Source organism: Thermobia domestica, unplaced genomic scaffold (genome assembly GCF_964235325.1).
Source record: "Thermobia domestica unplaced genomic scaffold, izTheDome1.hap1.1 HAP1_SCAFFOLD_993, whole genome shotgun sequence".
NCBI classification, from domain to species: domain Eukaryota; kingdom Metazoa; phylum Arthropoda; class Insecta; order Zygentoma; family Lepismatidae; genus Thermobia; species Thermobia domestica.
The window spans coordinates 42,360-67,701 of NW_027656703.1; the positions used below are offsets into that span (position 1 = coordinate 42,360).

Here is a 25,342-nt window from a genome sequence, read left to right on the forward strand (position 1 = left end):
GGCCCACCGTTGGGGATTGAGTGGGATTTGGTCAAAACAGTGGGTGATGGTCGGTACAAGCCTATAGTGGAGAAACGTACGTTGGCCCACCGTTGGTTAAATGTATGGTTGGCCAACCAACTATTCTCCCGACCTTAACGCAACTATACTCGAGTTGACTGTTTTCCCAACCAAGAAATACGTTACTTTAGCGTTGGCTAAATAACGGGGAATCGCTCTACGAAAAGCATTTTTTCCCACCCCACGACCACTGATTTTTATCGTTGGGTAAAGGTCGCTAACTCCAACATACTTGATGTTGGTAGAGTGCGTTACTGATCATGCGCAGTTCTTCACCGCCATATTAGAAGTGTTGTGGTCATTGCGTTGTCTCTCTACTTACAGAAAAAAGAGTGTGATCAAACTTAAGTGCTTTTGTAAAAAGATTTAGACCTGATGCAAAAAACCAGCACTATTCATAAGTGAAGAACACAAGACAAGACAAGACAAGAAAGGTAAGTAGGTTATATAATCATTCTATATAAAATAATTTCCATACTTTTTTTTTATGGAAACATGTGGGTGAACAGGTTATGATTGTGCATGGAGTGCTAATGTAGAATAACATTGAAATGATTAATATCCATTTTAAGAAGGCAAAATTAGTTTACGTGAGCTAGTTACACTCTTCACTGGGTTACAGTACAGCAGATGTCTGCATGGAAATTAAGAGTTAATAAATATTTCTGGGTTCAGTTTGGCCGATTATCTTTGGCTACAATGCATTGTTCCTGCGCATGCACATTAGGTTAGGTTAATTCTGCTCTTCCACCCAAGTGTGACATAATGCTTTGACTTTGTATAAGTTTATGCATTAGTAACGATTCTCCAGTCACTTGAAAAAAGGGAAATAGTGCCAAAATGTACTGAAAACAGCATGCAATAAACTTTAAGACATATGCCCCTTGTACTTAGATTTTGAGTGAATTGCCAAAGTCCCAGCCAATTTCAGAAACTTTGCCGAATATATTGAACAATTAGGCCTAGTTTTGGTTTTCAGAGGAACAGTGTGTATCAGTTAGGAGATTTTTGTTTTTTATGTACTGGAATGGGCATTACTCGAGCACACAATTCTACCAAATTTTGACACGTTTCCTATATTTTCAAGTTATGTTAGGGCTTTGTATTCCTTTTAGCAGAGCATGCATTAAGTGAGGAGATCAGGGTTTGCCCAAGTGGGCCCTGCCCGATAAAACCCACCGGGTTTTTTCGGGTTGGACCCACTTGAAAAAAACCATCTGGGTTTTTGAGGTTTTTGTTACTATTTTTATTGGTACAACTAAGGCGATCATATTGAAAGTGATTTTTATCAGATTTTGAACTTTCATTGGGCGAATCAGATGCTTTCACGTTAAGGTACTCAACAGCATTCAACATAAGACATTTATAAACTTTAGAATGCACTGAATGAATAAAAAGAAAAAAACCTTCTCTTAGCTTGAGATAATTATAGAACAAATTAAAGTGCAGATTATGCTTATAGCCTATTTGAAGTAAAATATGCAATTTTATATTTTAGAAGATACTTTCCGTGAATAGTGTGCTCGCCAAATGCGACACCGAGGGACGTTATCCCTCACAGAGTGAAGGTACTACCAGTAAACAGGGTGCGAATTGGCGGGGGGGATGCCAGGGATTTCCCCCCCTGACAAAAATCTTTCCCCCTCTGGAGAAGAAAAATTTTATCCCTGGCAGGGATAACTTTTCCCCCCTCTGGAGTATTTTTGAATAGACATGAAGATAGAAAAAAAGAACAATTCTTACGTTGTGTAGCTAACCTAAATATTGCTGACTGAAAATTTATGAAACATCTCACATCTCAAATGTTTTGTACTTGTTAGTAAAAAAAAAAAAAAAGAAAAAAAAAACCACTATATTTCAAGTGTGTCCCAATTGGTGTTATGCCGATGTGTGTTTTCAAGTATCTCACTCGAAAGGGGGAGGGACAAGTTGCTGTGACCGAGATCCTTCAATAGTTGGATGTAGACATGTTGCCACACTGAACTATTTCGCGGGTTTTGCTGTGCACTTTAGCCATTCTAAGTAACCTACGATCTTCACTCGCCAAGAACAAACGACTGAATGACTTCCTTCCCCAAGTAAAGGGATGGTTTCCTCCGCAAGAGGGCTGCGGGGGTGGGTCCGAAGTATGCAAGGAAATCGAAGGGGGTGGAAAGGTCACCAAATGTTTGAGTCTGCAGTTACTGGAAAAGAACCCGTGTTACTTGAAAATAACTTTACTCCAATCGGAAATTAGAATTTCGTATTTTTATTCCACCACCGTTATATATATATATATATATATATATATATATATATATATATATGTATGTATGTGTGTGTGTGTGTAAGGGGAGGACTGGGTGCGCATATGGGTGAAATTCATCCCCCCCTGGGAAAATTTTTCAATTCGCACACTGCCAGTAAATATGTACTGCATTAGTGAAAATGCTAGTATTATTTTTGGCATTAGTGCCGTAACGCCGGACCAATTTGAAAACTGGAAAAAGCACCAAAATGCACTGCATTCGGTTATATTTTGTTGGATTACATCAAATTATGTTACTTTACGTCAGGGGCATAAAAACTACTACAGCACAGAAACACAAACCAACCTGTGCTAGGTGGCCATTAAAAAGCACGAATGCTGTCGAACCGAGTCAGGGCAGGGAGACCCGAGCGGAGCAAGGAGTTGCGTCCGAAGGGAGCAGGTGGGTATACGCGTAAGCGAGGGTAGTGACAACGTTCCCGTTCTCTTGGAAGTCACTTATCAAAACTGAGGCTGGTAAACTTTTCCGATTTCAAGAAGAAAATCATGCACAACAGTTTCCTGGGGTTTCGTTTCCTTAAATAAATAGTCCGCTAAATAGCCCTCGAAATGCTCTTCCTTCTTCCCCAACACCTTGCCTTTCGCGCTACAATATCATAACAAATATACCTCTCCGCGAAATAGTCCTTCCGCCTCAACATACTGTGCCGCTTACAAAATCAAAAACAACGAACAAAAAACAACTTTCTTCACTTTTACTAGTTTACTTACCCCACTTTCACTCATTCTTACTCGCAAACTTAAATAAATTCTTCAATTGACCGGGTAAATTTCCTAAAATTGGTCCGGTGCTACGGAACTTAACCCTTATTTATTATTATTATTTTATTTATTTTTGGTTACCTTTGATGGTAGCACAAGTATTCTTAAGTAAAATTTGGTTTTCCAACAACAGCTGTTTAGTCCAGTTATTTGTTGCTCCTCCTCAAATAAGCATTCTGTAGAATCAACAGCAGCAATAGCGTAAAAATTCTTGTCAAATTTAAGAAGCGTAATGCTCAGAGTTCCGAAAACCGTGTGACGCTTATTATTTCAAGTGCTGAATTCAAATTTCCATACTACTAGAAGTTTCGATGTACAGTAAAAAAAGCTTGGATTTTAGAAAAAAAAAAAGAAAGAAAGAAAACATCGCGAAAGAAATGCTCAGGAAATTCCCATAATTGAACACAAAGTATCGGAAGTGAACTTCACCGATAAAACTATTTATTTTATAAAACATGAGTTGTGTATTTGTTTTAAATTAATATTTTTGGCGAACGTCATTGAGGCTCCCGGGATGATTCTATCTACATTTATTCGTTCGTCTGCCTGTATCACACATACTAAACGGTACTACTTTCAGTGTTTTAAGCTTAAATTTTCAGGGCACAATCAGGAGATTTTCTGTAAATTTCCTGTACAGACTTTGGCTGCATAGCAATGTAAAATTTCAAAATGGCGGCCATTTTGTTCAAAATAGCGGGTGTCCACACTACAAATCAAGAGACATTGAAATATTTCGAAAAAAACAATTAAACCGGAAAATACCCATATGGGCTCAGGTGGGTTGTGCTTTTTCAAAAAGACCCGGTTTCTTTCAAACCCTGGAGGAGCTCCATTACTACTTGCAGATTGACTTCAGGAGGGCTCAGCAGGGTTGGCTGGTTTAAACCATGATTGAAACCTTGGTTTAAACCAGCTGGTTTTTTCAAAAAAAAAAAAAAAAAAAAAAAAAAAAAAACTGGTTTAAACCAAAAAAACAAAATGTTCGTAAAAGTGTAACTATTCGTAAAATTTTGATGAACACATATTTGTGGGCTATCACGTTTCACTCCCATATATTATTCGTACTATATTCAGACCTAAATTCCCCATTCTTTACTCAAAGAGATTATATTACAAAAGCAACTTTTTTATGTGACTTTATGGATGTTTCTTTTGTGATTTTTTTATAGTTTGTTATTATTGTTATGCAACCAAAGGAAAATTCTAAACATTGTTTCGTTTTAATAATGTTTACTATTGATAAAATACATCGAAGTACCGTACTTTTTCGGGGAATGGGGTCATACAAACCCCACTGGAGGCAATTATTGAAATAACAAGAATCTTTGGTAACTATTTTTGTATAAATTGGTCAGAGCTTAAGTGGACTCAATTCGTATCTTTATTCACTTTTCTTACTGATATGCAAAGTAAGTAGTTATATTTCTTTAACTTGGACTAATAAAAGTCGTAGTGAACTGACTTCGACCAAATTAGTTCTTCTGTACTCTGTAGTACTTTGAAATTGTCCATATGTAATTCTGTATAATGGTTCCATTTGTGCAATTGTTTATCTTTTTGTCCTGTTCTAATGACTCTTGATGATTATATTGACAAATATGTAAAGATTAGTCAACGTATTTTTACCAGGAGTCCTTCGTGAGTGAGTCGGCAGACGTATCGCGTTTGTGGCCAATTAGTCCCGGTTTCGAGTTCAAATAGAGGACAATTTCTCTTGGATGTAAGCCGAGAAGCAGTTTGGATTCCGCTTTAAGCTTATGTGACCCCTTCCAGCATAACCCGGTTGTTGCATACTAACACCAAGGCGAAAAAAGCTTATTTCTGTCCATATGTGATATAAATACATAGAGCAAATTATTTAAACAAAAAAAAAAAAAAAAAAAAAAAAACCTGGTATAAACCAAAAAGACCGGGTTTAAAGCAAAAAAAACTGTTTTTTTGGTTTTTCAATAAAAACCATGGTTTTTGCCAACCCTGGGGCTCAGTATAAATACAGTGTGAACGTATGGCACACAAACTACAATGCACAAAACACGAACTAACTTGTACTAGGTGGCCACTAAGAAACACGAATGCTGTCTGAGTCAGAGCAGGGAGGCACGAGCGAAAGCGAGGGGTGCGTCCGTACGGGGCAGGCGCGTCATCGGCGGAGGGTGTACGCATAAACGAGGATAGTGGAGACGCACACTTTCTCTCACTCAAAATTCATTTAAATATGCTGTGCACTGACAGTAATTTCTTACATTCACACTTCCATTCTTTCATAAAAGATGTTTCACATCGTATTTAGCTATAAATTTTCTTTTTGGTAAGACATTGTGCTCGAGTGGAACCGCGAAATATGTGCTAGGCCTGGTTGTTGGCTATTTATTGTGTTTTTTAAGTAGCACTGTATCTGTACGTGGAAGGAACTATGAGCTGTAAGACACGTGTCCTTCGTACCTCTGCTGTCACATAAGGAAGTTAAGGCTAGACATACTTATTTGTATCCACATGTTACTATTTAAACCAAGAAAACCAGCGTATTAAACCATAAAAACTTTCAAGAAACAGGGTTTTAACCAACCCTGTTTATTGGGTAATTAAATAGGATGATACTAATTAGCTACTTCATTAATTTGTAAAATATGTATTAGAAAAAGGTTTCGGGGCGCGGAAAGTGAAAATGCAGGAAACGGTTAAGGTAATTTTGTAGTTTAGGTTGTCAAGGCGGAGGGGGGGGGGGAGGTATTTAGAACAAATATACAGAAAAATTCCTCTGAAAACGAACGATTTAGGACTCACCTAAGCATTTTTTTTTTCAATAATTTGACGAGAATTCCTGACAAAAAATGTGAATGTAGTTTGTTCTCAAAATGTTCTTTATAAAAGAGTTTATCTGATCAGCCTTTATATACACACCTCGTTTCCAAGTTTCATCTCCTCTGTTAACCTGCTTCGAGAAAGCAAACGTGGCGCATCAATGTGTATTGTAACTCACTCATACGTGTAAACCATGCGTCCAAATATGTATTTGTGGGCCTGTCTCGAAATATTATATTTATATTTTTATATTTAAGGTGTTTTATATTGTAATGTATTGTATTGTTGTATTTGTTTCTCTTCTTTCTTTATCCAATAGCATATTATAAGTATACACGTTGATTTCAGGATGTTTCATGTGGTGGAATTTGACGAAGAATCTGGGGGTGGCTTGGGGATTGTTCATTCGGAATGGCTAACTCCTCGAAAGACGGAGAGTTTCTGGCCACCTTGTAAAGAATCAAAAAGATTCAATAAACTTTTGGAAGATGGCGTAATTCCTGAGGACTCTTGGAAGCTGTATAAAATCAGAAAAGTTCATTACGTAACAGGTTAGTTAATTATCTTTCCTTTGAGCTATGGTAGCGACCCTGCATTTACAAAAGTGTATTCCCCTCCACGCTTCCCAGGATAGCGGCTGGACAGGACGTTTGGGCGCTACCATTTCACCGCGGACGTTTCGGCGCCGGACGTTTGGGCGCGAAATACATAGTAAAAATTACAATTTACGATATATAAAGTAAGCTAGGCACTGAAAACTAAGCGCGAATCAAGATATATATATACATTTCCTGCACTTCTGTCTTTATCTCACCTCATTTATCTATCTATTTTCTATCTCTACTTTATTTATTAATCTAAATTAAATAGTTTAATGCGATTGTGACATTTGTTGCCTAACATCGTCATGGCTTAATTTTTCGCTTGTTCACGATTCTTAAAATTTGTTTTCTTTCGTATTACGTTGCCAAACTCTTCTCTCCAAGTCCAATAAAGAACTACCAATAAAAGATTTCCGCGCACTCTAGTTGAGGAAAGTGGCCCCGCGTAGCGTAATCGCTAACGCGCTCACCTTCGGTGCGAGCGGTCTCGGGTTCGATTTCCGGTGAGGGCACTCGATCGAGAAAGTGTAACACGCTCTTTCAGGCCAGCCAGTCTGAATGAGGTTTTCCTGGGTTTTCCTCATTCACACCAGCAAATGCCGGGGTACTACCCTAATTTATAGGTTCCAGGCCGCTTCTTTCCTTCCCTTTCCCCAGATAGTGTGCTCGCCGAGGGACGTCATCCCTCAAACGTCACGGGCTAAATGGCCTTAGATGCCTAGAGCCCAGAAATCTAAAACTTCTAAATCCTAATAGAGTTGAGGGAGAGATGTTAATACAGAGTGTCTAAGACATTGAGTTTAGGAACTGCAGTGTGCTGTATTACTGGTATCACTTTATATATATATATATATATATATATATATATATATATATATATATATATATATATATATATATATATATATATATATATATATATAAACATTCCAATATAAAAGTCAAAACTTAACATACTTTTTTCGCCTCATTGTAAGCATTTAAACTGGCGAAAGTGGCGAAAGGAAAAAAAAAGAACGATTTCAAAGTGAAAAATAATAGTTAAGTGTACATATATTGATCATTTAGCCACTAAAGATGTGTTTTTGACATTCACTTATTGCATAACTGCAGAAGTAGGTTTAATGTTTTTTTTTTTTTTTTTTTATTTTTTTTTTAATAATGAAATAGTCTCACTACGTATGTAATGCAGTCAATCATATCTAGTCTGGTCTACTTACCTTTGGCTTGAAAATTTATCAAATAAAAAGTACACTTAACTTGGTTGAAACTTAAATTTACGAAATTTAATTGTTAATTAAGTTTTTAGAATTTTGAAATTTCAGTAATTCTAGTATGTAAAACAAAATCAAGTATAATTCAAGGACTTCCACGACAGTAAACATCTTCTGATATCTTGATTCGAACTTAGTATTCAGCGCCTAACATAATGACTTTTTAATTTAACTCGCGTCCAAACGTCTGTCGCCCAAATGGCTTCGCGTCCAAACATCCGGTGCCCAAACGGCGGAACCCAAACGTCACGTGCCGGATAGCGGAATATAAATACCACCTTGAAAAATGGCATTATTATTTTACCTACTGCTATTATTATTTGGTATGCAGTGCAGTAAATACAAAGATATTCCCCTCCGTCCGGACATGTTAGTATACTGACTTTTTTTCTTTAAGAAACATTAGCTGTCTGTGCCGTTTTAAAACGGTCGAATTAATGACCCTACAATTCATATCCTATATTGCGAAAAGGAAATGTCCCGTTTGAAATAATCACGCAATGGGTTCGATTCCCGGCTGGAGCTCATGCGTTTCGGATTCCACGTTAACAAGTTGGTCCACGTCTCATAGCCTCGCTGCTGAACGGGACGTTAAACTCAAAATCAACGCAATGAATCTCTTGAAAATTATTAGCTTTATTCACTTACATTAAATATACTTGGTTTTCTTTCTCATTAGAAATTAAACATATCGTTCCAGCCTGACAGCTACTATTACATTATGTTACGCTCCTAAGTAAACACTTCCAAATTAACTAATTAGGAAAAGATTTTTTTTTATTTTTATTTTTTTTATTTTTTTATTTTTTTTTTTTTTTACTAATTTTCAATTTTATTTTATGTCGGAAGCTGCACTTCATTCACGTTAGCTTTGCATCAGAAGTTCTATCTATTGTAATAGACTTAGTGGAAGATCTTATTAACGAAATTTCCACGTCCTTTATCCATGTAATGTATCTCTTCAGGTGACCTATTGATTGCACGAAGAAAAGAAAGGGATGCTCAGTATACTTCGGATTTGTTAAGTGATGCAGAGGAAGTTAGAAGAAAGAGGAAAACTAGTCGTAATGCACAATATGTGGAAAGTGATGACACAAGTGAAGAAGATGATAGTCAACGAACCCAGAAAATAATTTATCCACGTATGAACTCTAGAGAATTGTTCAGGGAATCAGAGGCCCATTCAGTTTCGTCACCTTCAGAAAGTAACCAAAATGCAATTGGGAGAAATGCAGGAAAGTCTTCAAGTGCCATTGGAGGCGAGGATGGGGCGACCTTCAGCGCTGAAGAAACATCTTCATTAAGCCCAGAACAATCGAAAATCAACACGGTCGGTATGTACTTCCTTCTTTTAAAATGTAAATTTTTGGCGTTCAGACTTCAGGGACGTATTTCGGGTGTTCCTCCCCCCCATCTGCACCCAAGGTTGAAAACCCTGTGCATTTTACATAACTTGAGTCGAAATTTATGCATCTCATTCCGTAAACTAGTTTTAAACTTCCGATTTTACACACACACACACACACATATATATATATATATATATATATATATATATATATATATATATATATATATATATATATATATATATATACACGTTCCTGCCAGATTTCAATAACTTTCGTGAATACAGTGTATCATTTTGTTGAATGTTGATGTACTTTTTCCTCAAAGCATGAAAAGTATGAAAAAGTGTTTGGGATTGCAATCAGTTAAAGATTGGGAATCAATTCGAAATTTAATCCCAATTAGGAAATTTGCTATGAAAATTCATAGCTAATTAACATTTAACTCTATTCCCAATGTTTTTCTCAGGTCTCAAGATGTATTATCCAAAGCGAAAGAAATTATTAAATTAAAGATAACACTGTTTAAAAGAAAAAGTTAGTATTTTCCACCCTGCACCAGACTCCCGCGTGGTGCAGAGCATGTTTGCGGTCAGTAGATAAGCTGGACTGAACGGCTGAGAGGAGAAATTAGAATACCCAAACTGTAAGATCAGTATCATAATATCGGGTTTTGAAAGCAGGCATATAAATGAGTATATCCTAGAATTGTACATTCAAAAATATGTTGCAATGAATGCATTTGAGGCTTGCAGAAGTAAACTTCTTCACCCATTAGCTACTATATCTTTGAAAGCAGAAATGGTTGGTTGGTTTTATACTTTCTATGAAACTGAACTGGTGCAAATATTTATTAATAAATGAATAAAATTCTGAAAACAAAGTTCAGAAATTATTAATAGTACTATTTTTAACTCTTGTGTACTACCATGGGGTCTTTTGGAACCCTAGATTTGTTTCTCATGTTACAGCTGTTAAACAAGTGAGGTTACAATTCATCTTTTCTTGCAGACTATCTCGAGTGTATGCTAAAGATGCATACTAAATATTTAAGTTGTCTCTTTGATGGTTCTGCGTAAAGAACATAATTTAGGTGGGATTCTAGAAGACCCCATGTAATTCCTGTGTAAAAGTGTTCTTGATAGTACACAAGGGTTAACATTCTTAAACAAAAAATGCCGAAATTATGAGCATTCGAAATCGTAATGTTGCAAAAAAAAAAAAAAAAAAAAAAAAAATGTTTAAAGTTATTTTCCTTCTATATTTCTTTTTTTTTTTTTCTATTTCTTAAAAGTTATTATATATGCAATACAGGTTATACTTCATTTTTCCCGCAGGTTTCACGGTTATTGCTAAGCATTTGGCGAACATTAAGGGACGTCTGGAACGTATAGAAGAAACCCAGTCACGCATACTGGAATACATCCACGGAAATTTACGTTCACCGGGAATTTCGCAACCACTGGTATTACCCGACGGTCTGACTCTACCCTGTGAAACTGTATCATTGGTTAAATCACTGGAAGAATGGGCACACAATGAAAATAATGCTACAAGTTTGGTAGGTTTTGAGCTCACTGTAGTATTTTAGACAGTAATTTCCGTATTTTTATATTATACGGGGTGATACTTCCCATTAGGTATCTTACATTTGTTCAATGACACGTGGCAACTTGAAACTGAATAAACAAAGTGGGTCATAATTTCCTTTGTAATTTCGAACATTGATAATGCAGCAACTATGATAGAAATAAACTTTTTCATACCAGCAATTGGCGTCTCTTCTAGTATGAATCTATATAACATGCCTCATAAATTGTTCATATATTAAGCCGCTACAGAGCAGTCAACGACCTTAACGTGTCATGTTAGGGCGTGTGTGGTAGAAACATTCGGCATCTGTTTCTATGAATGTCTCAGTTGTTGTAATATGAATATTCACAACCGCGGAAGCAATTATGAATAACTTCGTTCCAGTAGACATAACCTAATGAAGCCTATAGGGCATATCTTATTTTATAGAGACTTGGATTTGCGTTCGTTGTATTTTGGGCACAAGTTCGGCTCCGCCATCCTAACAGGGACTTTCAGGATTTTCCCACCAGGAGAATTTTAAGACTATGCCTATAGAAAATGGTCATGCCTTAAACATTTTCCCGCATCTTAAGCTGTTATGTAACGTGTGTGTTGTATCTAGATTATAAACAAAATGTTATACACAATGCAATGGAAATATCCCTGAAGTAGCATCCCTGCTTCCTTTGTTTTTGTATCATAAGAAAATAATTATTTATTCAGTGTTGGCGAAATGATTAAAGAGAAATAAGTTTTTCATTGTATATTTGCTACACATTTTAAGGTTCTTTATGCTTCATTATGCTTTTAAAATTCTGTTCGTCATTATTTTCATGTTTGGAAATAATAGCATATTTTACTGTTTGCCTTATCCGGCTAGTTGTTACGGGATGTTTCATATTAAAAATGTTCTGTTTCCGTTCTTTCGTGTGCAAATTGTACTGCTCTGTGCACTGGTACAAATATATGCTATCTAAACATCTCTAAGTAGTGGTATTTAAGAACCTGGAAAAGTCAGGAAATTTGATTTTGCCAAACGAGCAGGAACCCTTTCATCTATTACTTCTAGTTTTCTTCGTTTCTATGCTAGGCAAGGAAAAAATTGATATTTTTAGTTCATTGTGTCCTGCTATTCGTTAGTAACAACTAGTGTATTGGTAATATGTATAATTATAACTGCTTTTATTATATTTGCTTACAGCAAATAGCTTTGAGTACCTTGGGTGGTAAAAGTGTTGAGAAGTTAGTGAGACGAATGTTAGAAAAAGTATTCAGTAACGACGCAGCAAAGAAATTCAACTGGACCGGTAGAAAGGGTAAAGAAGCACTAAGAACCCTGAGAATAATGCAAATACTGAAAGGTATGCTTTGATTGGAAACTCCTGTCTAATATGCACTTTGTTTGAGGACAAATTTTGGACAGTCACCACTCCTATCAAGTACATTGAGCAAAATGCCACCTTCCCCTCCTTCCTCCCGCGATCTGAGGTTCATATGTGCGTTATTGTTGTGACTGAATCTTGTGTAGGTTCCATTCGTGGATAACAGACCTGTAGGATTTACTTACTATTCATTGATGCTCGTTTCCTCCGATAATATGCGCGAAACACAACTTGTACGCTTTACAAATTCAGGGGTGAAAACGCAAAGGGGCGTAACTTGAAAAAAAAAGTGCGTTTTTCTATTATGACTTCCACGTGTTCTATCAACTGTTAAAATGCAGTATCTCACTTCATTATAGTTCCGGCGATATAAAGATTTAAAAATCAAATTTCCCGTAGAACTTTAAATCGCTCTGCTGTAAACTTGGGAAAAATCAAGATACCCCACTTCGAAATGACGGCCTAAATTTCGTTATAGTTTCCTCGTTGGCTTTTGTCACTGCTTAGATTTTCTAATATTTGACCTGTCGGTATCTTGGACAAGGACCAAATGAATGCTCTTTCATTTATCTGGCTTATCACTCAGTTGTTGCTACTAGTACTTACCAAAACAGTTTCTGTGCGGTCATGCAATGAGAGTGCCTAGCTAGATTACATGCAAAATAACGTAACCTTACACAGCTGCTTTCTAGCTTTTATAGTAAAACTTAATGAATCAAATTTGCTGCCAGGTGACATAAAATTTGTCTTCTACGCCATATTAGGACCAACTGGTCCCAAGTTAATTATTATATAAGCGTTTATTACAAGTGTCGACAAAACGCACGGTGACTACCTTCAACATGATGGTCATAAGGCGTTCGGTCCTCATGTTATTATTACTTCATCGTAAGGTATTGCCCGATTTCTCCAGCAATGTTGAAAATATGACATGTCCAGACTTTTGCCTCGGCCTGCGTACATGTAGAATTTTTACAATTAACAATTTGAAAAAAAAATAGTTAATTTTACTGTTATTACTATTAATATTTAGCTTTATAAGAATTTTTCTTTCCCCCAATACAGTGAATTTTGAATTTTATTTTTTTTATTTTTATTTATTTATTTATTTAATTTTATTTAAATGTCAAAAAATTTGAAATAAGTTTTAAACGATGTCCAAAATTTACATATCGTGAACTGTTGCTTCCAAATAGAAGTGAGATTACCAAATGTGAGTGTTTTAATAAGTATAGTAGATTTGTTTAACAGACTCATTACCTTATCGGCATCATCCTTGTTTTCCATGCTGCAATAGATTATTGACAGTAAGTTGCATTACTACTTCGACTATGTCTTCTCTCTTCACTTTCTTTCTTTTCAAGTCTGTTCTAAAGATAAATGTTCTGTATTCAAGTTATTCGTTGCATGTCAGAAAAAGAACTCTGAATAACGCTCGTTAGTGTGAAAGCCCATCACATTTATTACACTTCTATATCAATTTTTTTCAGCCAAAATGCTTCAAAGGGAACTTTTAAGCATAGAGCGAAGTTCAACATTAGTCCCCATCATTCGACTACACAGTATTTTAATTCGCTATACTGGTTCGATCCCAGCTCGCGCTGTGTGAACTTTGTGGTGGACAAACACCGAACTCGTGGGTTTTCTCGGGATTATCCCGCTTTCTCCCACTTTTTCATTCCACCATTTTATTCATCTCTCATCATCATCATTTTTGCCTAACCATCATATCCGTGGGACGTAAAACTGAAAGATCTCATTTTCATTTAATTCGCTATACGTTACAGGGAATAGCCAATTTTCTCTCGAAAATAAATTACAGGTTTCTGAGATCCAATTTTGGTCCATTAATTTTAAATTACTCGGATGTTCCGTATAGCAACAGTTAACTTGGATTCACGGTACCATCTCGACATTTAGTCCATGGTTGGGAAGATCATTATTGAAGTAAGATTTTTTCCAAACTCTGTAAACAACTAATACTGCACTCACTGACATAGAACACTGTATCATTTTGTTATGCATAGATGAAGAATTTTTTACTTTTTTTGGATTCGAATGAAACTGCAGACTAACCATTAAATCACATTTATTTGTTTATTGATTGAAGAGAACCTTACAAAATTAAAATATTGAGGAGGAATTTATTGAAGTAAGATTTTTTTAGCAGTCCTTCTAAAAACCAACTAACACTAACTCAGTGATATAAAATTCTCTCTCTCTCGGGTTCCCCCGTAGACGTCGTTACGGTTACAGCGCTCGCCTTCAGTGCGCGTGGTCGCAGGTTCAAATTCACCTGGGAACCTAATGCCTCGGATAGCAACTCGAGAAGTGGTTCAGATCCCACCTTAAAGTTTAGGTTCTGTCTCTATATAGCCTCGCTGCTGAAAAGGGACGCGAAACTCCCACCAAACAGACAAAAACATTATGTCTTACGTTATTCATGGATGAAATCTTCCATCCATAAATAGCAAGAGAGAATGTGTTTATGTCAGTGACTGTAGTGTTGATTGATGTTTGTAGGGACTGGAAAAATCTTACATCATTAATATCCTCCACAACCATGGAGCAAACGTCGAGATGGTACAATGAATACAGGCTAGTTGGTATAGGAAATATCCGAGTGATTGCAAGCGTATGGACCGAAATCGGATCTGGTAACAAGGATCGGAACATTAACACGTCATTTGTGTTTGCGACCATTTAGTACTGTTTATAGGAGAATGGCAGTAAAACTTTTACTTCCTACGTCGAAGGTCAGGATACCAATGTCGGTAATCATCCTGACTGAGTTTTTCGGCGGGTTTTCTCAGTCCCAAAGAGGCAAGTGATATTGCATCTGAATGGCAAGGGACGTCAGATCTCAGGTGTGACGACCTTCGACCGTAATGTTCACTTGGCTACAAAATATTAAAATTAAATTCTCTTCAGAATATTCCGAGTAATTTAACAGTGAACGATTGTACTTTTTAATTCATAAGTGTTCTATACATTGCGTTATACATGTTAATTACATTGAAACTTTGTAATCATTCCAGATGGCGTTCGGCGGGTAATACCATCAGCAACCGATGATCAAATAGAAATGCACGTAAGGAATTGGTTTAAATACTCCATCGACAGAGACGGTGGGCGGGAACGAAGACGACCATCCTCTGCGAGTGGGGAATCTTAAGAAACAACTAATACATTTTTAAAAAAGACAGAAAAAGAAGCATTTTTTCGGTAAGTTATTTCGATGTAAAGTAATTGTATTTAAGATGGATAGATTTAAGTTAATATTATTTAAGTCATAATTTTAGTGCGTTTAACATTAACCTGCCGCTAATTTCACCGTTTTTCTGTAATGTCTTCACAATAGATAAATGAATCGAAAATTTCTTTGTGGGAAGGCATGACAATATTGTCTGAAAATATTCGAACACTATATTATCCTTTGCACTATAGAATACGCTTCAAACTTCAGTCTTGATTATTTTCTCACGTGCAGAACTCAGAAAGGACGTTACTTTCACCTTTTTGCTTTTTTGTTTTCCGTGTCTAATTTTAACCCTAGAAATGCTGCAATAGAAATTACAGAACGCTGATCAAACAAAAATTCGTTTTTATGCGCGTCTGTTTGTTTCCAGATGATCCGACCCACTATCCCCGAAATTCGTGTATTTTGCATAACTTTAGGCGAAATTTATGTATTTTGTGTGTCTTTTGTGCCGTAAGCTAATCGTAGCCGTTCGATTTTGTAAAATACGTCTTTGCCAGTTATCATAATCTTTTGTGGAAAAAAAAAGTGTAAAGTTACGTTGGTGTAACTTTAATTCTTAAGAAACATTGTTACGGATTCAGGATTTATTAAAGATTGAGTGTTCATTAAAAGTTTTCATCCTGAACCACGGTTTAAACCATTTTTCTTTTTTCAGTTGGTTTAAACAAAAACAGCAACTAAAATAAAATAAAGTAAAAAAAAAATTAAAAGCCGAAGTGCCACAAATTGTATGAATTTGGTGACGGTTTTTCCACATATATCAATTAATCTCCGTTAATTCTACTCAAGGTTCCACCAGCGAGACAACTCCCCTCCCCTCCCCCAATGAAAACATAAAAATACCAGTTTTAAAACCCAGAATTTTCTGTTTTTTACATTATATGATTTTCTGAACTTTCTGAAATGATGAAACTTCAAAGAAAAGGATAATATAAACTTTCGCATTTTAGTGTTAGTAATCGGAATAAAATTGTTTTCTTCATAGTTCATAGACCTGGTCTGTCTTTTGACACGTGTTTTTGTGAAATGGCACTTTTCCGCAGCATAAGGTACAAACTGTGATGTTTTTATTTGATGTACTTTCTTAAAATTGTCGTGCTTTCACACAAAACATCAGTATTTTCTCAGGGAAACCACTTGAGGAAGATATTTTTACATTTTCGAAATCCCGAGGGAGGAGGTAGAAAGAAGGTATACTACCAATTAGGAGATGACTTTTTTCTCAGCCATATCACGCCCTATTGATGCCTAAATATTTGTTATTATTCCTAAGAATGTGATGTACTAAATTCCTTCGGACATAAAATGTTTTAATTTAGGAGATGTGACCTAAATTGTCATAAATTATACAGGGTAAATATGACGCCAAAAAATGTTACTTTCAAACGTAGTTTTTAACATTTTTTATGTTTCTAAGACATTTGTAGATTTTATAGACACACGAAGTAATTTATCAGTCTTGCTTGAAGATAAAGCAGATTGGAATATTTTTTGCCGCTAAAAGGAAAAGAACTCCAATTGTGAAAATAAATCACATCTGTCCAAGTTCTTTTTAATTACCTAATTTTTTCAAATCATGATTGTATATTTTGTTGGGATCATAATAATGTAGAAGTAATGTTAAGTAAATAAAGGTAATTTGTTGCTGTTCAATGCTTTTTCACACTGTAATAGACTGTGAACTTTTTTAAAAGAATATATGATGACATTTAAATACCAATGCCTAATGAAGAAGATCGAGGGCAAGCTCTAGAAGTTAAAAGTAACTTGAAAGCCCCAAAGAATGTAGATATAGGATTCGGGCAGAAAAAAATTGCATTGGGAAGCTTAAAGATGTCAAGGAAGTAAACAAGTGCAGTTTCTTCACTGATTGTCGAAAATTTTTGATAGGCACTACTGAAAGAAATACTCGAAAAATATCCTCTTACTCGTGCTATTTCATGCTTTGATCCTGAGGTATTCTTGTATAAACCTAAAATTGCCCGGATAAGGATGACGAAGTGCTTGGTAATACTCCATCAGTCGTTTCGTCTCGATGATGTTAAAACAGGTAGTTCAGAAAGTGTTCGAATCTTTTCTTTTTTTTTTAAACCGTCTAAAAGCGTCTGATTTTAATTCAAATCTTGATGAATTTTATAAATCAGTTCTAAGTGGGAAAAGTGAATTCTAACACTTGTGGAGTCTTGTGAAAATGACATTGATTATTTCACATTGCAATTCAAGTGTAGAGTCTGGTATTTCTATTAAGAAAAGTTTATTGGTAGACAACTTGTAAGTGGCTTCTTCATTAGCCCAACGACAACTAGTAGATTGGCCTACGCACGTGGAACTTCAGAACTCTTAACTTCTGTGAAATGTGCGAGAAGAAGACAATTCGGCTTTGGAAGAAACGGGAAAAGAAAGAGAAAATTATCACTTAACTCTGTATGTGCTTATTCCGTAAAAAATACGAAAATTTGATTTAGGTGCCGTTAAAAAATTTTGTAGCTCCTGATCCAAAAACTAATTATCGGCCAAGATCGCAATCTTTTGATGAAATTTTTTTGGGGGGGCGGGGGTCATTCCTAAAATTCTCGTTATCTTTTAATATGTTGTATAATATGTATAACAATAAATTTGTTTTGTTGTGGTACCAAGTAGGATCTATTGCAATAACTGAAAAAAAAAATCGGTAGGAATTGGTATGGGCAGCTGTACTGTTCGCTCGTCATAACTTTCATTATGTTAAACTTTCAAATATTTTTGCGTTTGAGGGTGGAAAATTCACAATTTGCATTCTCACAGTTGCATATACATTTACACATTATTTTGAAAAGTTTCTCATTGTTTTATTTTTCATTTTATTGAATTCAAAGAAATATTGAGAAATTCCATTAAAGTATCTTTTTTTTCTGGTTTGTTTACTAAACTTTTAGGAGCGCTTATTTTTTTCGAAATTTATAGAATCAATTTGTTGCCATTTTTTTTAAGAATTCTTAAGTTACAGCTGCTCGTTGTGGAGAAGGATGGCTAATCTTTTAGTGTTTTATATAAAGAAATTTAACGTTAGTGTATAATATTATTTGAAAATGTCTTATAAAGTCTCTTCACTAGCTCAAATGGCAATTCCTTGGATAACTTACACTGGTCTACTATTATTAGCATTTTGTATGGCTCTGTGTCTACTGTATAGTGTTACAAACGGAAAGTTGCTGATCTTTGGCAGCACACAGGTTGAGAATCACTGCCCCAAGTCTTTATATAGCTTTTACGGGCATTGATCATCAGTACACCATTATGTTATTAAATGTCGCGGGTCAGGGAAAATGGGTGATCTTGCACCTGGAAATCATGGAAAATGATAAAAGTAATTTTGTAAGAACCCTGTGTTGGGTTAAATTCTTATTTTAAAATTCAGCCATTCACTACTTTTATAAACGTCATTTCTAGCGTATTGATTATAATACAATGTCACTAAAATGACGTTACATACTTGTTAATATTGTTGATAAATAATAACGCAGGCATGATTATGACGGGAATTTCCTGGTCTAAAAAATACACTAATAGAACCGCACAACTCTATACGCAAAGTACTATTTCGATTTCCGAATATACTTCGTATAGGAGTTGTAGATCTTGTCCTTTATAACCCCATTGCTGGAAATACGTGAAGGCCAAGTTAATTTATTTCTGTCCATACGTATTTTTTTTAATCAATCACAGAAACAGGTTGACTTTTTATTTTTTGTAAGAAAACGTTTTTTGCCAACCCTGGTTCGCAACACTTATTACAAGAGAAAAATGTTATTTAAAAAATATTGAAATAAAAGAACTGCCAAATGAAGTTTTAAAAATATTTTTTCCACTTCATTATTTATTTCGATAGGTTTTAAGGTGTTAAGTGTATATGGCACAAGTCGGAAGGACAAAGGGCTCTGGTAGGGTCTGTTTTAAAAGTTTTATTCCAGTATTCATCTGAGGTGTACATGAAAATTTCTACCCAGTATTGACATTCGCGAAGCACAGAATTTGCAAATGCTAAACCAGTGGTAGAATGGACCTTTATTTATTTACTTTAGAAAATCGCGAACTGCAAATGTATTTAAATTATATTTTATAAATTAAGTTCGGCTGTTTTCACTTTGTACATATGAAATATATATATTACGTTGCATTGGAGGGGATTGTTTGTACTAATAAGCTACTTAACTTATATTTGCAGTTCTGGTTGAGATGAGAGGCCAGCTACTGAACCTACACCCAATTCTTAGATTTTAAAAGGACAGGTAAATAGTTGAAAAATGGAGGAAACAGTGGAAAAAGAAAACTTTGGAGATTCTGCGAGATCTAAGCGCCGCAAGATTCAAAAGGAGTATGAAGAAATTGTTAATGAATACAAATTTCTCTCTGCAGAAGTAATAGGACAAGAAATAAAGAAAACTAATAAACTAGATTCAGATAACAATGCGAATGAAACTTTGTGCAGAAATGATGATCAAGTTCCACGTGTTAGTGACCTTGACATTTCAGAGGTATCCAGTGAATATGATAATTCTAGTGATTTTGGAATGTGGAGTGATGGTTCACATGGTGAAGTTCCTGATTCTTTGGAAGTGAAGTTGGTGCAGTGGGCAAAGGAACATAACATAACTAATACAGCCACTACCGATCTGTTACATATTTTAAACAAATATTTCCCTCAACTTCCTTTAGACGCACGAACTCTATTACATACACCGTCTTGCTCCAATGTAGATACACGTGCAGGGGGTCTATTTAAATACTTTGGCGTAGAACATAATATTGTGAAGAAAATGTCATCAGGTTTGGTTCCATGTGTTTATCCATTTGTAAATTCCAAGTTGTTGGTAGAAAATGAGGGATCATGTTTGGTAACTATTACAATTAATGTGGATGGTTTACCTTTACATTCGAATTCAACCAAATGTTTTTGGCCTTTAATGGGAATTGTGGATCAGGCAGTAGATAAAACACCATTCTTAATCGCGATTTACTATGGTGAATCTAAACCATCAAACTGCAATGAGTTCTTTGAACCGTTTGTAAAAGAATGTAAAGAACTTGAATCACGTGGCGTAGTGTATATGGAAAAACAGTATATATTCCGTGTCAGTGCAGTTATAGCTGACGCTCCAGCAAGAGCTTTCTTGAAGTGTATTGCTTCACATAATTCTATTTATGGCTGTGAAAAGTGTACTCAGGAAGGGGTATATTTTGGTAGAACTATATGGTTGTATGAGAAAAATGCCAATTTAAAGGATGACATTTCGTTCAAACAATTAAAATACGAAGAGCATCAACGTTCCGAAACTGTGTTAACAGGTTTGCAACTAGGTCTTGTAAGTCAAGTGCCCTTAGATTATATGCACTTAGTTTGCTTAGGTGTGGTAAAGCGCCTTGTACAAACGTGGGTCGATAAGGGACCTGCAAGATGCAAGCTTGGTTGGCGTAGTATAGTGATTGTTTCTGAAAGACTTGAAGTTATTTCAAAAAATTGCGTACCTATTGAGTTTGCCCGTAAACCAAGAGCGCTTAAAATGTATAAATACTGGAAAGCCACTGAATATCGTGCTTTCCTTCTTTATTTCGGGCCGGTAGTTTTGTATAAAATTCTACCTCAGCAACTATACAAACATTTCTTAGTATTGCACGCAGCCATTTATATATTAGTAAGTGATTTGTGGAAAAATGCAACGTGGAGAACATACGCAAATGACCTTCTGCACAGCTTCGTGCAGCATATCACAGACCTGTATTTCAAAGAGTTACTTACATATAACTTTCACAATTTGTTACATCTAGAGAAGGATGTTGTTAACTATGGTAACTTAGATAACTTCTCGGCATTTCCTTTCGAAAACCATATGAGAATAATTAAAAGAATGGTTCGAAGCACCAACAACTGTATACAGCAGGTGGCAAAGAGAGTTGAAGAAATAGACTACACTGATGTTTGCAAGAAAGAAAAGGTCAAAGTTCAATTGGATAGGTGTAAAGGTGTCATTTATATGTCCAAAATGTTGAATTGTTCCTTCTTGATTGGGGCAAATGAATGTGATGGTTGCTTTCTCAGCCAATCAGGTGACGTCATACTTGTCCGTCAAATAAAAAAGCTCCCTTGTAATGAATACGAATTGCAGTGTGCAGTTTTTCAAAGAAAAATCAATTTGTACAATGTACCGTTCGAAAGTAAAGCATTAGATATATATATAGTTCGCAATATATCTGAAAACAAGAGATATATTTCTTCAGATCTAAAGAAGAAATGTGTGCTTTTACCATATTTTGATGACCAATTTTCTTACGTGTCTATTCCATATGCTAACATGTGTTTATTTCATTAATAACAGATCGCAGGGTGTCAACTTGAAATCAGATAATTAATATGGGAAATTTAGGCTTCATATTTCGGCCTGGAAAACTAAGATATTTTTAATGTAAACAAATAAGCTTGTACTCACCGCTGTATGTGAAGAGTCCACAAATAATGTTCTGAATTATTTGTTACTTCATCCTCAACATGTCAGAAAGGACTTTAATTGATTCTTTTAACCCGTTTTACGAATGTAAGCAAACTGAGGATAAAGTAGCGGGTACTTCGAAAATTTTACTTGTGTGTTCTTCACATACTGCGGTGAGTACAGTCTTTTTGAGTTGTTTACATTACCGCTTGCCGAATTAAGTTTTTCAAGTAGACATTATTATTAATTTTAAAAAGTGAAAAGTGTGTGACAGGACTCTAGATCAAATCCAGGTCCTTAGGTTTATCGCGCCTGTGTGCTAACCAACTTCGCCACCCAGTCGATCCATTTTCCAGTCACACAATTACACTTTTGAGTACGGTGTTCTTTTTTTTCAGACTATATGGAGAGTCAGGATACCACAACTTTCTGTTGTGATTGGACTTCCCAGCAGACACTGGGGCAGTCCAAACTCAACAAAGTTGTAGTACACTCCATGTGGTTTGAAAGAAAGACAACACCGTCCTCAATAGTTGAAATTGTGTGGTTGGGAGTTAGATCGACTGGGTGACGCAGTGAGTTAGCACATAAGCATGATGAGCCTAGGGCTCAGGTTCGATTATTGGTCCAATCACACATTTTCTACTTCAAAATTATAATGTCTGCACTTGCGGAGGCTTGGTGTAAAAATCGGAAGTCGCCCTAATTTCTTTATTGAGATATTTTTATTTTCTATAGTCCTTACTTTTCGAGTGTTGACTTTGTGATTAAGTATACTTTTAAGAGGGCTAGTCACAGCGAAATTAAAATACCGCTAATTTTACAGTAATTATGTGATATCTTCAAATAGATAAAAGAATCGAAATGTGGAACAAGAGCGCCCTAGACAATATTATTTTGCATGAGATACCGTTATCACGAATCACCTAGTAGCTTTGCGTTTCCAGCCATTTGTAAACGAAAAAATAAGTGCCGATTCTCTAAATGGCTGGAAATCGAAAGCAGATAAGTGAGTCGTGATAACGGTATCTCATGTAAAATAATATTGTCTAGCGAGCTCTTGTTCCACTTTTCGATTACTTTTATATGTTTGAAGATATCATAATTACTGAAAAATCAGCGATATTTTGATTTCGCCGTGACGGGGTCTCTTAATTTTAGAAAGAAAGCAACGTTTATTGAACTTTAAGCTGTACGTTACGGGGGGAAGGGAAACAGTAGGTATGTTTTATCCAAATCATCATCCTGTGTCTTATAAAATCGAATCGTACGTTTAATGACTCTTTCAATTTTCATTCGCACTGTTAGGTCTACTTGTCTTTTCCTATGATGTAGTGTTTTTTTTTTTATTATTTATTTGCTTTCTTGGATTTATAAGGTAAAAAGGCATTTACTTGTTTTATCTGATCAGAATATTAAGTTGTGTATGTTAAGAAATTACGAAATATATAGGTTTAGTAGCCGGTTACACTCTCAACGTTTTTCTTGTAATGTTACAACATATGTATGGGTGCATGCATTTAGAAAAAGTAGACACTCAGACGTATATATATATATATATATATATATATATATATATATATATATATCGCATTCAAAAAAGTTTATTTTATACGTATATGAGGCGATGATGCTGTAAAATTTCTTCATATGTAGTAGAAGTAATAACTGATCTACGCTATCTGAGTATAATTGTAACATTAACAAAATAAGAATTTCCATTATGTAAAACTGTTTACTGTATAGTGCTTCAAAATATGCCATTTTCATGCACAGATTTACTTCTTAATCATTAACCACTGGCCGGTCCCCTTTCATATGCTCGTACACATATGTGAAATAATGCTGGGATTTCAACATGGATCCAGATTTAATATGCATATCTCATTGTTGTTTACAATGAACAGTTACCAAAATTTTGTTTGCAACTTCAAAAATATTTACTATTTTTATTTGTTATTGTACTTTTTTACATGTAAGAAGATTGTAATGTAAAACAAATGATTTTGCAACTTGCAATTATAATAAAAATTATGTAGTGGAAACTTAAGAACAGTGTTTAATTTATTTCATTTCCATTAAGTTAATACTGTTCTCTTTTCAATTACTTTGTTATTGCAGTAGTATTGTGGATTGGTGTATATAATAGCAAGGAAAAGTTCCTCAATCTCTAATGGGTACAATGCGTGTTTGTTATTTGGCTGTTTGTCTATTGATTTTTATTTTTCAATAATGTGCTTGGTTACTACTAGTATCCATTAAAACGCAGTTCTGAACGGAACAAAATGAATTATATTAATAACTATACGTTACAGTTTCAAGAATCTAACGTCCTCTTTATCAGACGCAAACATTGAGAAAAGACTGTTGACAGCAGATCTTATCAACTGATGGTTATTTAATGGTTAATGGTTATTGGTTTTCCAGAGCGTTTTAATGGTTATTGATTATCCAGAACCAGGGAGTTTATTGTTTAGTACTAGTATAAATGTACAATCGGAAGACGTCGCATCCTGACCCAACATGTAAGTATTCATCTTTAGTGTTTTCCTATATTTTTTGCACATTTAGGGGGCTTTACCCCCTCACTCTTGCCCAATTTTCCTCTCCAATGCACTTGGCATGTACTTTGAACGAATAAATAATCATTGAAAGTTTCATTTGAGTCGGTTCAATTGTTCGAAATTTATCGTGAGACCAACACACAACACAAATGCTGAGCGAGTCGAATCGCAGACTGCTTCACACATTCAATAATCTATATTTTCAGTCTTCCCAAGTTAGCTCAGTCAAACCTCTCCGTTGAATGGTAGTTCATCATCCAATGCTGTCGTGTGCGCAATCAAATGTAGCATAATTCCCTGACGTTCCCTAACGTGTCTTCGCTGTGGATGAGGTAGGGTGGAGATGCATTCGGTTCGACACATTTTACTTTTTACATGGTATTCCTGATACTCAGATCTGTTATTTATTTAGGAATGAGTTATTATTTATATGGTAATAACGCAAATACAGTCGATAATATCTGCGTCATTATATATGAATAATAACTGTGTAAATAAATAACATCCGAATATCTCAGGAATACCATATAAAAAGTCAAAGGTGCCAAACCGAATGCATCACCACCCTACCCCATCCGTCGCAAGGACACGTCGGGGAGCGTCAGGGAATAATGCTAGATTTGGTTGGGTAAACGTCAGCGTTTGGATGGTGAACCACCATTCAACGTCGAGGTTTAGTTGGGGTAACGTAGGGAAACTGGTGGGATTTGGTTGGGTGAATGAAGGCCCAACATTCTCAAGGTTGTTGGGGTTTAGTTGGCCCAACGTTGGGAGATGGTTGGGAATTGGTTGGGTAAACGAAGGCCCACCCTTCTTTTGGTTGGGGAATAAGTGGGTAATGGTTTGGGTGGGAATCGGTTGCCAAAGCGGCCAAACATGACGTTGGACCACCGTTTGTATGTCGCATTACCACCATTTTCCCAACGTTGGGCCAA

General features: G+C 35.6%; 1 protein-coding gene across 4 annotated transcripts; it reads left to right on the forward strand.

Moving 5' to 3' along the window:
* Nucleotides 1-23,883, forward strand: LOC145677528 (uncharacterized). Of its 4 annotated transcripts, none has more exons than XM_081748001.1 (7): nucleotides 1-494; nucleotides 6,284-6,486; nucleotides 8,777-9,145; nucleotides 10,498-10,721; nucleotides 11,937-12,096; nucleotides 15,156-15,342; nucleotides 19,584-19,720. In XM_081748001.1, the coding sequence occupies exons 2-6, from the start codon at nucleotides 6,285-6,287 to the stop codon at nucleotides 15,290-15,292; spliced, it is 1,092 nt and encodes a 363-aa protein (XP_081604127.1). In that variant the 5' UTR covers nucleotides 1-494; nucleotide 6,284; the 3' UTR covers nucleotides 15,293-15,342; nucleotides 19,584-19,720. The 4 variants fall into 4 exon arrangements, with proteins under 4 accessions (XP_081604127.1, XP_081604126.1, XP_081604128.1 ...); XM_081748000.1 differs by lacking the exon at nucleotides 1-494 and adding an exon at nucleotides 3,504-3,697; XM_081748002.1 differs by lacking the exon at nucleotides 1-494 and adding an exon at nucleotides 3,705-3,909.
* Nucleotides 23,884-25,342: the final 1,459 nt, after the last annotated feature.